Source organism: Taurulus bubalis (assembly GCF_910589615.1).
Source record: "Taurulus bubalis genome assembly, chromosome: 5".
Lineage (NCBI taxonomy): Eukaryota > Metazoa > Chordata > Actinopteri > Perciformes > Cottidae > Taurulus > Taurulus bubalis.
The window spans coordinates 26,409,106-26,423,243 of NC_136593.1; the positions used below are offsets into that span (position 1 = coordinate 26,409,106).

The following is a 14,138-nucleotide window of genomic DNA, read 5'->3' on the forward strand; positions in this document are numbered from 1 at the left end:
AGCGCTGATGCTTCCCTCATGGGGCCTTTAGATGCACACAAAGCCGTCAAGGTCCCCATGAGTCATTGGGGCTGACCAGAGTAAGTCTGACAGGAGTGAAAGAAGGGATGAAAGAATGATTGATGATTGTTTAATCTAGAAATAGGGAGTCATTACAAACTTATTCACTGGAATTAGGACAAGTATTAACCTGCTAATAAAGCTTCATGAACCTTTTTCCCACCTGGAGATGTGTCTGCACATGAAAGAAGTCCCACGCCCATCACTCGCTGTTTGAAGGTAGTCCCGTGTCTTGGAGGATTCTTGTAATGCTGGATGCTGAAAGGGGGCGCTGTCCAAGATGGTGGAGGTTGATTTAATTTACAACACGCACTGTCAGACAGACAAAAAACACACACACACACACACACACACACACACACGCACACACTCAGTGGGCTCCCTCCCATGCTTGTGTTGTGGATTAGTCAAATCCCCAGACTGGCTGCTAAACTGATTAAGGGGGGTGTTCTGCATTGGTCATTTGGAAAAACTGAAAACACAGACGCAGACACACACACACACACACACACACACACACACACACACACACACACACACACACACACACACACACACACACACACTCACACTCACATTGTGGGACGGCTCAGTTTAATATTGTCTCTCCTGCTGATCCAGGATGGTATAATATATCTGTGCGTTTTTGTCTCTACCTATCCATTCCTCCTCAGACAGATGGCGTAGGTCACTATACAGTCATGGTTGTCATGTCTATGGTGAAGTGTGTGTGTGTGTGTGTGTGTGCGGTGTGTGTGGTGTGTGTGTGTGTGTGTGTGCGGTGTGTGTGTGTCAGCAAGAGAGCGAGAGAAATGGAGAGGAGGAGACAGAGATGAAGGCTGTTGGAACAGACTGAGGCCCAGATGGCTGTGTCCGGCAGAGACAGGAAATAGAGGTGACACCAGGTGGATAGTACCCTTGAGGATGACACACACACACACACACACACACACACACACACACACACACACACACAGCCTCAAGGCCTGTCACACATCATGTGAACTTAGTAATTGTTACTAACCTCGTTAAGTCCTGGAACAATTTGTCAACAATTTCAGTAATCGATTAATTGTCAAGTCATTTTGCTGTTTTGCTCCATCTTTGAGAAACAGTGAATTTGCAGACACAACAAGCGACTTTGTTTTTTTTGTAGAAAACCATTGTGACCTTTTTCTGAAGCCCAAGGTGTGATGTAATTGCCTGCTTTGTCCAACCAATGGCTCAAAATCCTAAAGATTTCCAGTTTCCTATCACATGATATAAATAAAAGCAGCAATTAAGAAGCTGGAAACCGTAATGTTTAGCTTTTCAAAATACTTAAATGGCTAACCGTTAATCAAAATGAACTAAGAATCTATTAGCCTCAACACAGTAGACAGATTCATTATGAAAATAGTTATTGTTTGCAACCCCAGTCTCATTTAAATGTCATCTATCCTCAGTCTTTGTGAGACGTTCCCCCTCCCCCAACACACACACACTCTGTCATCGCCTTTCCCAGACTGGGTTAGTAGAGCAGGCAGGGGCTGTAAATGGGTGAGGAGCTAGTTAACTTTTGATAAGCAGCCTTCTTCATTATGCATAGAGACCCCGGCCCCCAGTCTCCAACGGTGCAACCCCTCTGTGCCACAGAAGAGGAACGGAGCATGAGATGGTTGGAAAGGGCTGCTGGTGTCTGGAGGGTTAAGTGTTGCGACGTAGAATATCCTTCTGGAAAGATTGATCATATGTGAGTGGATTCAGGTAGCAGGATTAGTTAAAAGTACTTAAGTCTGCGGTGAAATTGATTGATTCTCTCGTTGTAGGTGTTTTTTCACCAGTTGGTTGACACGGGAGAATGATTCCGGTAGCTTTGCGACCTCTGACCCCTAACCTGTGCACCCAGCTCACAGAGTGCAAGGAACTCTGACAAGGACACACACACACACACACACACACACACACACACACACACACACACACACACACACACACCTTCCTCCAGCTGGGGGATGAAGCATCCCGCTAGCTAGTAAAGGGTTAACGACTTCCTGATCTGAAGAAGTGCAGAGGAATGTACCCCGCTGAGTTCTACCCCCGCAATAACTCCCTCCCTGTCACCTCCTTTACTCTTTTCTCCCTAAAGGGTGCAACATGGGTAATGTTGATTTCCACACATCAAGTCCACTCTCCTATCCATCATAGCAGAGTCTCCATGAAGTCACTGGGCCGACCAAGAAATATTTCAGCACAAACCCCCCATAACACTACATTGTTTTTACAGAGTTTTTTATTTATTTGCGGCTTTAACAGACGACCCATTACGTGAGATTTGGTGTGTAGACCGATGTGTTACCCAGTTTGGATATAGCCCGGCCAGCTCTTTCCTCTTTACAGTTTCATATAACTGCAAGAGCAATTGTGAGGAGGCCTGTTCTGTATTCTTGAAACTTTGCTCATTCATTATTAAAAAGACGTTTACAAATGCCGATGGAAATATTTCCCAAAAGCACAGATTTGGACCTTTTAATACCAGTGAGCCCTACTTTCAAAATCCATTTCCTGTGTCATCAGTGGCGCATGCCGAGCTGAGCCGCCTTTTAGTTTATGAGTCGACTAATCGGTCCTCTTGGTCTCCGGCTGCTTCCACGCTACGTTTCCATTATTAAAAACGCATTGCTTTCACTACCTAAGTGTCAGAAACCCACAAATGGTTTGAAAATGCCTACAGACGTTTGAAAACTCGGGGATTAAGTCGTAGTGTGGATGGGAAACCGTGGAACTTTTTGAAAACGATGATTTCGACACCAGCATCCGCTACCTGATTGGGTCTTAGCAGTCACGACATGTGACCTGGTTGGTCACGTTGGTTATCGATTGACGACCAGGTTAATTTCACTTAATAACAGATGACAGGTGTTGATGACCTTGTTGTATATACTATAGCAGCTGTTCAGTTAAATGTAGCACTTTATAATTCTGCATAAACATGTGGAGGAAGCAGCTGTTAGCGGAGTGATTAGCGAGCGGCGTGTCCAGCGGCGTTATCAGCCCAACGACGTGGACGCTTTGAGGAGAGCGATAGACACAAAATGGATCATGGTCGGTTTTTCCTTTTCTTATCGATGTATATTTTCTTCTGCGCAACTATTGTGAAGTCCACAAAGAAATCGTAAAGGAACAAAAGCATAAGTGCTATCCAGTACGAAATGGAATTCAGCCACCAGCAGGGCTACGAGTGTTAGAATGAGTGATGGACATGTGTTGGCCAAATACATTTTTCCATAATCTAGTAAAAGTTTTATTTGTAAGTTTTCATTTTAAAGTACAGTTGAGAGAGATGGAGCAGAACCTGCAGCCTGGTAACTAGGTTTGGAAAATAAAACTTTCTCTAAATAGAAATTTCTCTGTTTGAGTATATAGAGGAAGATTGAGGAAATGGTATCATGTACGACCTTTTATTAGTAGTGTACAATAATACACTTTTCAGTAACTAAGCAACCAATCTACTGCCTGTGCGCACCAGCATTCCCAGTGTACGTAAATAGTTGTGATATTTGTTTTCAGGCGCGTTATTATGGACAAAAATCATTTCAAAAACGTTGCTGGAACGTGTGGACGTAGATCATGGATTCGACTAAGATTTCTTTAGTCGCTTAATAGTTTTTAATGTTTTTTTTCATGCTGAATGACTTATTTCCAAGAAGTATATGAGCACATCTTTGATAAACACACGATTTAAAGTGATGCTTTTGTGTGATTCTTTGTGCAGAAACGTAGTTTTACAGATCTGTCAATCGACTAATCGATTACCCGACAAAATCATATGCGTGCGTGTTAGTCGACTAATAATGTGTTTGGTCAAGGACAGCCCTGATGCAGGGAGTTTGTTATTGTGGGTGTGTGAAAACTAAAAGCTGGGATGTGAGAGGCTTGCTTTCTTTGTCCGGCTGAAAGCATCTTTCCGCACTTTGTTCTCCATTATAAAGTTGAGCCAGGAGTGAAACTTACCCCATTAACTTTAACATCCTGAAATCTCCTGCTCATGGCAGCTCTTACAGCCTGCTGTCCTCACAGAGCAGCTCTCACAGCCTCCTGTCCTCACAGAGCAGCTCTCACAACCTCCTGTCCTCACAGAGCAGCTCTTACAGCCTGCTGTCCACACAGAGCAGCTCTTACAGCCTCCTGTCCTCACAGAGCAGCTCTTACAGCCTCCTGTCCTCACAGAGCAGCTCTTACAGCCTGCTGTCCACACAGAGCAGCTCTTACAGCCTCCTGTACTCTGCTCTGGGCCGGTCTCTCTCCTCACAGAGCAGGTCTGGTGGTTTGGCTTCAGCAGGGTTTTCCATGTCTCAAAGTCACTAAACTCGTTAACTTACCCCCTTAAGACGACGCTGCTTTTCCTAAAGGTTTCAAGCTCTGGGTGAGAGGAAATGCCTGCATGAGATTTAGTGTGTGAGTCCGTGTGTGTGTGTTTGTTTTCAGAAGAAAGTCCAGACCCAAGGAAAAGACATTGGCTGGAATCTTTCCATTCCTGCAATAGTTTTCCCTCCAACACTTACTGTACTGTAATTCTATCTTTTCCTCTACTCCCCACCTCACTTACTCGTGTGCGTGTGTGTGCATATGTGTGTGTGTGCATATGTGTGTGTGTGTGTGTGTGTGTGTGTGTGTGTGTGTGTGTGTGTGTGTGTGTGTGTGTGTGTGTGTGTGTGTGTGTGTGTGTGGTGCAGCAGTATTAGACAGGCATGTCTGGAACTAATAGATTCCACCCTTCTGAAGAATCATATTAGGAAATACAACCTGCAACCTGCGGCTTTATACTACCTTTTCAATCAACTGCCTTAAAATTATGTCCCATAGCCCTGCCACACACACACACACACACACACACACACACGCACGCACACACACACACACACACACACACACACACACGCACGCACACACCCTTCAACCTGCGAACCCCTGGCCCAGTTTCTCTACTTCTGTCTCTCTTCCTGCCTGGTTTCAGGTTCGGAGGTTTATATTGGTGAACTCCACAGCTGCCTGTTTTTCTTCAGGCCCTTTCATTTGAAGAAACAGACACACACCTCAGTCCAACCCCCATTCTCTCTCACACACACACACACACACACGCTTCCTGTAGTTGTTTTAGTATGACCCTACCTCCCGTGTGCTCCCTCCTGCCAGTGAACTGGTCGGACTGACTTCCCTTTTCTCTGTCCTCTCTTCCTGTGTGTACCGGGATGAATGGAGATATTATTCACAGTGACGCAGTGACACCTCCCACCCTTTACTCACCCTTTTACACTGCTTTCTGTTCTTTCTCCTTTTCTTTTTGCTTCTTTCATTCTTCTGAGTACAATAGTATGAGCTCACAGTGGTACGACTCCAAACCATTACCTCCCCCCCCCACCTCCCCTACCTCTCACCCCCTCCTCCTCTGCTCCGCTCTGTACTGCAGTATCGGCCCCTGAAGCAACAAAGACCAGGCCTTACTGCCTAAACACCGTGTGCACACATGCTCACTCGCGCTCACACACACACACACACACACACACACACACACACACACACACACACACACACAAAAGCACACACAGGACAGGTGATATTCTACCTTGCAAAAAGCTACATCACCTGGTTTGTTGTCTTGGCTTTCCTAGAACTAGTTAGTGGTTGAGTGTGTTCTTGTGTTTAATGTTTACCCGGCGCAGGTTGTGGGCAGAGAGGTTTGTGTTTTAAAGGATTATCCCGGTTTATACAACTTAAGTTTCATTTCCCTGGATTTGAACTCTTGTTTCTGTCGATCATGACAACACCGGACTCTCCAAAGTAATTGCTGAGATCTGGGAACAGACAATGTTTTTGCAACCAGGTATATTCATTCAGTCATAGTGGGGCGGCGCACTGAATGACACTGGAATGGCTTTAGTGCTCATCAGAAACTGAATAGAAACTTGAATAAATGCATCCTAATCTCTATTTAGTAAAAGGTCAAAAACTGCAAAAATAAAATGTGGGTCGTAAATAACAAGAATTTTCCTTTTGAACGGACCTGTCATCTGTGTCTGTTCTTTTTGTTCCACTGTTGTCTGTGCCCTCCTGCTCCAGCCAGTTCAAGCCTCGTCCTGAACATTCACATCTGCTTGTTTAACAGTTGCCATGTGTATGTGGACGTCTTTGCATCTGTGTATGTGTGTCTCTCTGAACCAGTCCAGTAATAGAGCAGGACAGATCTGGGGCGGGGCTTCCAGGAGCAGGCCGGAGAGCTGCCGTCAAAACGGTTCAGAGTGACATCTTGGACTCAAAGTGTCACATCGCTGTCAGTGTGTGTGTTTTGTTAGCCCAAGGTGTTTTCTGGTGTAATAAGTGCTAGCAGCAGTTTGTGTGGCTCCTGTATCTAGGGCAGCTCTGCACAGCATCCAGGGTTCAGGTTCCAGCCATCACTTCTGTCAGGTTCCCAACTAAACAGCCTAAAGCTGATGGCATGTTTGCTGCAACAGCTAACTTCAGCTATGAAAGGTGACGTTGGAGGGAAAACATGTCTTTCAGTCTCCACATTGTGCTTGCCAAAGAAGGATATGTGACTGGTTGGGTTGCCTTTTGGCAGCATCTTTATTTCCTTTTCAATGTTTTGTCCTCTTTTTTGGAAGTAAACATCACACATTTGTATGCAGCAGCGTGTCTGCCCACTGCACAATGTACAGGGGCATTGACCACGGTGGTGATGTCATTCTAGTATGGCTACCCTCTGTCTCCATCCATCATCTCATTCTATTTTCATCTTCCCCATTCTGGGTCAGAATAAGCAAACTAGTCAATAATGCATGATGAGGAGGGGCAGCTCTGGGTGAAACGGTTTGAGAGAGATTTCATGCTCGCGTTGTTTCTACACAGAAGGCCAGACATATGGAGGGTAATCAATCATGCCCGTAATCACACGATGCCACACCCTCACCTCTAACCAACAGGTGGCTCCTAGACTGGGTTGTAATAAAATAAGGAAAACAAACACGGATCTTTAACAAAGAAAAGGCCATTAGAATAAACAGTGTTCCATATGACATATGTCTGGGGTTGATAAATTATACCTAAGTAAATGTACATAACTACTGTGTATATACAGCTTTACGCCAGTAGCGTTGCACTAAACTATTCTCAAACGTTTGTCATTCCCCTCATTCGGAGGAGGAAAGAATTCCCTCCTAACATCAAGAATCAAGATCAAAAGCGTTCCTTTCACCGTTATCCACTTCAAACCACGTTTTATTGACTTTACTGTTTCTAAATCTCGTCTTGATTTGTTGGATCTCATACTGTCAGCTGCCAGCGTTGTCAGACATAAAATGCACACTGTCCCCTCGTCCTCTCCCACTGCATTCACTGTGAATCCAAGAGCGTCGTAATATTTTCTATTCTTCACCGTCAGCTGAGCATGTTGTCTCGTTTGTCAAATATCTGTCCGTTGTGTAAACCTACTCACGCACTATCCATCTGGATGAGCACCACTGCTTTTTTTATTCAGGGAGGAGGAGGAGGAGGGAATACAAAAAGAGAAAGGAGAGCATCAGTAAAGTAGAATCCCAGATCCTGATTACAAGACCTGCTCTCATCGGCCTGGAAAATGTGACCGGGTTGTCTGGAGGGGGTGGAGGCGTCACATTCCAGTTCACATCCGACTTCTTACTGGCTCGGGATGATGGCCATTACAGAGGGATGAGGCGGAAAGAAAGACCCGCATCCATCTTTCCTCTTTGCTTTACCAAGCTCACCGTGTTCAGTTCAGTTTAGTAGCCAGTAACAACACAGTATCGTGTGGGGAGCTCAGGGTTGGCTTTGGTTGAGTCACACAGCCATATATTTTATAAATGGAGCGTGTTGCCAGAACCACTTTTCATCCTAATGTGACAGTGACCTGCCTGTTAAATTGATTTTACCCCCATTAAACCTGCTCTCTAAACATCAAGACCCCTCAAGATGCAACCCTGGCTGATTACCTGATGCTTTCTTACACTCCTTATCGATAGGAGCGCTTGTTTTTCGATTTTATTTTTATCTGTCTGTGCATGTGGCGTGTGTTGTTGCGTTGGGTCGGTTGATTACAAGGCCAACATCTCAAGGTTTTGTGTCGCAGCCTTGGGAGGCGGGACACTGACTCACTCCCCATCCTTGACAGCGCTGCGCAATGAGGAAATTACACACACACACACACACACACACACAGACACACACACACACACAGACACACAGACAAACCACAAGACAATAACATGTGTTGTCAAAGCAGATATTCGCACCAGGTCATTAGCACAGGCGCAGACTGTGCGTGTGCATTTATTTGTTCCATATGTGAGTGTTTGCGCCGTAGTGTCATAATGCCACAAAACTCCTCTGTTCTGGCTTTTTTAATCCGTAAAGAATTACTGTGAGCGGACACAGCCGCCGGCTAGTGGCATAATGTTTTGCTCTGTGTTTATGAGAGCGAGGGAGGGAGAAGTGGGGAGACGGACACATTTAGATATCCCACTTCTCTTTGTGGTAAACAGAAACTGCTCTCTCAGCTGTTAAACACAAAGGCAACACCGACAGTCGCTGTCATCCGGACGGCTGGCTGACTGTCTGCCTGTGATTGTGGGGGTTTGAATGAATTAGTGCGTATTATCAGAGTCCACGGTGCACTGAGGCCAGGATGGAAGCCAAAACCGTCCGCTTTTTCTACAGCCAGCGGTGTAAAGGTAGGACAGCTGTGGTAAACTAGTCATGATACAACGGCTCAGGCTGGCGCCGTGAGAAGTGTGTGTTGTTTCTTAACTCTTTAAAAGGATGCATGTGCAGCCTACTCGGCACTGGCAGGCAGCTATGAGAGCATAGCATTAATCCGTCAGCTGTCAGCACTGATCCAGCGTATCCCCATCGTAGTGTGTGCGTCCTCCGGTGTCTACGTGTGTGCATGTGTTGCTGCAGCCGCTCTGTATGTCCCAGTCTGTAACTACAGTGGGCAGGACTCTCCAGAAGACCTTTTTGGTAGCCAGTGATTGAATATGGTTACTGAGTGTGTCTGCACTGAGTGCACTATTAATTTGAGGCGAGACAGGAGAGCAGCAGGGAGGAGAGAGAGGGAGAGGGGAAACTGAAAAGTGATAAACTGGAATAAATGACTGCCTCTGGAGATCTCTGTGTGTGGAAGAGGAAAAGCTGATCACGCCAGTAGGAGCAAGCTCAAATCGTGGCACCGGCACCTCGTATAGGCACTTCCTGTGGCATCTCTAGTTGCCCACACACGAATGCACAGATGCGTATAAATATGATGATGTACAGACATGCACAGAAGTCTATGGTTTGCAGACTGGTGGGAGGGAAGGATTTCAGCTCCGACTCCAGGCTGCTGTGTCATGGCCCTGCCAGGTGTTTCACTAGAGCTCGGCTTCATCCACATCAGCTGTCACAAGGAAACTGCCTCAGACTTCTACATCTTACTCATTGTTATGGCATGTGTTATAATGATTTAATGATAGCACTGCACTGTCAACAGTAAGGTACACATCCTACTCCCCAGCTGTATGGATAATTGCATGTGGTTCACATTGTGTTGGCTGTTCCTTTGTGGCCTCAATGTGTTGATTAACCAGGGTTGTGGTTTTCCATAATAGTAAACAACGACATTAAACTCATCTCTGTCTCTCTCTCGCCCCGACAGAGATCCGTGCCCAGCTGGTGGAGCAGCTCAAGTGTCTGGATCAGCAGTGTGAGCTCAGGGTGCAGCTGCTGCAGGACCTGCAGGACTTCTTCAGGAAGAAGGCAGAGATCGAGGTGGACTACAGCCGCAACCTTGAGAAGCTGGCAGAGCGGTTCCTCACCAAGACCCGCAGCACCAAGGACCATCTACTCAAGTATGGGACACTCGCCCACACATCACACATGGCACGACCACACTGGGCTGCAGATTGTTATGATGTTGCTTATGAATTTATTAGTTTATTTGACGTGCCTTAGACCAGTGTTTTCCAAGCTTTTTTGAGCCGCGCCACATTGTTTACAATAAAAAAATCGACAGCTTCCCTTTTGAAGATTTCATGTACGATTTAAAAAGATTAGGGTAAATAATCATTTAGCATTTAACAAGGATTAGTAGCTTCCTTCTTGAAAAAAGAGAAGTAGTAAAAAATAGAGTGACCAAGAGGAATGGGGAGGGAAGCTGGACAATACTGACTTTCATCACTCACCGCTTCCCAGTTTGATATAATACAACTCCAACTGATTTATAGATTGAACATTTCATTAGGATGCTCACTTTTTTATTGCCGTGTGTGTGTGTGTGTGTGTGTGTGTGTGTGTGTGTGTGTGTGCGTGTGTGTGCGTGTGTCTGTACATTTTTGCCAAAAACAGCCAGGTGGTGATTTTGTGCTCTGACTATTTTGCAGTGTCCTGCTGTGTGTGAACCTTGCCCAAACGAGGATTCTCTTGTCTCTCTCTCTCCCTCTCACTCCCTCATGTACTCACACTGGAGCTCATCCTCTTTCGCAGCGTGATGTGTTCTTGTCTAATTTTTATCTGGTGGTTTTTGGCGGAAGAGAGCTGCCTTTTCTCCCCTGTGGGGAAGGATTCACTGAACTGCTAGCTAATCATAAACCACAGCTTTACCCCTGATAAATCGAGGCAGAGAGGATGCTTTCCTTTGAGCTTATTATGCCTCCTTGCATCCTCACTCCTCCGTGTTTTAGCGTGCGACTTGGAAATTAGCTGAGATTTGCCATCAGTGAGGATGTTCTAAAACAGGGGTGCCCAATACGTCGATTGCGATCTACCAGTCAATCGCGGAGGTAGTGCGGGTAGATCGCATGCCATTTAAAAAATAATAATAATTAAAAAAACTTTAGCGATAAAACCCAGCTCCCAGTGTGCAAATTAATGTCAATCACGACGGACGCTGCGCCCGCAATGGTTGGCCGCTTGAATGGATGTATTGCCAAGTACAGGGAGATGTTTTCCCCGACTTCCTTAATTACCACTGCATAATACACCAACAAGCATTATGCGCTACAACGCTAAACATGAAAGAGATCACGGATGTGGCAACAACGATCGTCTAATCGAGCGAGAGCTCTTCAAAGACGGATGTTCTGTGCGCATCTGGAGAAGGACTGCAGCCACTCTGACCTCCTGCTGCACACTGATGTGAGACGGCTTATAGAGCTCTGTCCGGAGATACAGGAGTTTCTCCATGTTGTTAAACATGCAGAATACAACCAACTAAGAGTATGTCAATATGCTCACGTTTCTGAATTACAATTTAAAACGTGTGTCAATTGTGTGTTCCCCTGAAGGAGGGAGCAGCAAGACGTGGGACTGTAATGAGTCATTTTGATTTACTTTTAAACCCTTGCGCTTTAATCGGGTAGGATGGACAATTTTTTTAAACTTTTGGACTTTGAATGGCACTTGCAGCCCAGTTATTCTTTAGTTATTTTGCACTTTCAGAGGCTTGATTGCTATGTTGAGTTACCTTTAAGGCTTTATTTCTACTTTTTCTTTACTTTTAAAGCATATTTGCACTTTAATTTGTATTACTATTTAATTTATTTGTTATGATGATGTTCTGATGTTCAGATCTTGTTACTCAAATACATTTAAAGTTCAAATTCCAACATTTTGAGTTACTATTCTTAATTTGCTATGGGAAATAGTCATTAGATTAGTCGATTAATCGAAAAAATAGTCGATAGATTAGTCGTTTATGAAAATAATCGTTCGTTGCAGCCCTAGAGTCAGCCTTTTCCCACATGAAAAAGATTAAGTCCAAACACCGTTCCACCATGACTGATGACCATTTGGTCTGCCTGACGCTGACTACCAGCAGCTACTGTCCCGACTATGCAACCCTGCTGGTTCCATGCAGTGAAGTCATCAGAGCAAAATGTAATGACCAAAAATGTACAAAATTGTATTGTGTCATAAGGGTTCATGCAGTTATGCAAGGTACGCCAATATTGTAAATATAAAGTATACTCTGTATATCTATACATTAATAATGCTTTATATAGATACAAGCATTATTAATGTAGGTAGATCTTTTTGACTTGGTCATTTTAAAAGTAGCTCGTGAGCCAAAAAAGTGTGGGCACACCTGTTCTAAAGTGTAACACAGGGCTGTGCGGTTTACCGGTTTCATAGCGGTGCATAGCCGTAACGTCATGGTTCTAATTTTAGTCATGGTTAAAACTTTATAACAACAATTAATAACCCACAACTAACGCTCTTTAAGAGGGTAAAGCACCATGACACAACAGTTTGTGACACATAGACAATTTGTAACACTAATAATTGTACATTTATCAAATTACACCGCCAAACTGCATGCTGGGTACAGCTCGCCCACCATCACAACCAGAAGAAACTCCATGGCAGGAAGAGACAGACTCTTCCCGTCTGTCTCTTCCTGTTTTTTTCCCCACCTACATTCCCCTGGGTCCTAAGTCCCTCCTGTTTAGCTTCCTAACACTCTATGTACCAACATACAAACAGCTCCTCACCACAGCAACAGCTGTTCAGTTGGCCGGCGGTCCTTTTCGGCGTCAATGAATGAATGTGTTTACTCGGAAAAAAAATACTGTGATATACCGTGAAACTGCCAGAATCTTACAAAATACCGTGATGTGAATTGTTGGCCTTACCACCCAGCCCTAGCGAACACAAAATATAGATACAAAAGTATCAAAACCTTTTTGAGTAAAGTGACTGATCTCCACTGTTGATCTTAAGGGGCTGTGGGGCTCTGTGATCATCATCATGTGTCATTAATACATCATTACTGCAACACTGCGTTGTTTAGCTAACGTCCCACAGGGACACGAGTAGCTGCACCAAGTGTGTCATGATCCGTAGGACAGCTGTGCGTTATCAGTGATCTCTTACTGGGTTAAACGGATGAAGATGAGCCCTTCAGTAGATGCCATTCCTCATCCTGCCATGCATTTCTCTGTTGCATCTTCAAGAGCCAAGGTGCAAGGAACAGATGTGAGCCATTAAACAAGGAGACTCATTAGTTAAATGAAAAGCACTCATTATGTTAGGGCCAACTTTTTGTTTTTCAGATTAAGTCACAAAAGCAATTCTTGTATGGCACAACTCCTTATTTGGGTCGAAAACACAATGTTTTACTCTTTGTCATAAGGACATGGTAATATATATGTTTAGCAATCTAATTACTAAGATCATAGCTCAGCTCTACTTTTGATGTGATATCATCCACCAATGAACAAAATCAGAAATCAATAATTTTGCAGCTGCAATATCTACTATTTTATGACCACACTACACGTTTTGCTGCAACATTTGTTTTTACTGCCATTTATAAAAATACATTGCTTAGAGAGTTGGTTAATTTTTCTAAGGGAACAATCAGGAGAATCATTTTTACTTTTGACATTTATAGTTTTATTGGATTAAAGCAGTGTATTTTGGTCGCTCTCTGTAGAGGAAACACAAGCTGACTTTGTTCTGCTTGTCTTTCTCTGGCTTCCTGTTAACCATGACCTCCTCCACAGCCACCTTCCTCTTTTTTCCCCCTGCTCTGTTCTCGTTCTTCTTTTCTCATGCATCTTGCAATTTTCCAGAAACTTTCATGACTGCTGGGGGCAAACCCACATCCATGCTCTCTCTCTCTCTCTCACGCAGGCACAGACTAAAAGAGATCGATAGGGCCTCTAAACGAAACCCAATTCCAACCAAGAGGACATACACACTCATTTACAACACACACACCCTCCAGCTCGGATCAATACTGAGACAGTTGCAGTGTGTCTGTGTGTGTGTGTGTGTGTGTGTGTGTGTGTGTTGCATATTGGGGGAGGGAGGAGAGCAGAGGAGACGGGAGGGCAAAGGACAGAGAATAAAATATGTTGTTGAGCGGGTCAGCGACCGCCGCTGCCTCAGCATGTCTGTTCAGGTCATATTCTGTCAAGATGTCATAAGGCAATACAAAATACATTTCACTAACTGACTAAGTGATCACACTTTACTTTTCATCTATCTTTCTACTCTTCTCACACCACTGTCTTTTTGCTTTTCTCTTCATCCAACATCTGTGTATT

General features: G+C 44.5%; 1 protein-coding gene across 1 annotated transcript in view; it reads left to right on the top strand.

Annotated features, from left to right (window-relative positions):
• srgap2 (SLIT-ROBO Rho GTPase activating protein 2) overlaps positions 1-14,138 on the top strand; it is a gene marked incomplete at both ends in the record, with an annotated part of 48,659 nt that overhangs the window by 17,430 nt on the left and 17,091 nt on the right. The window contains one exon of the mRNA XM_079217711.1: positions 9,746-9,938. Within this exon, the coding sequence (XP_079073837.1) occupies positions 9,746-9,938 (193 nt within the window). The remainder of the gene's footprint in view (positions 1-9,745; positions 9,939-14,138) is intronic.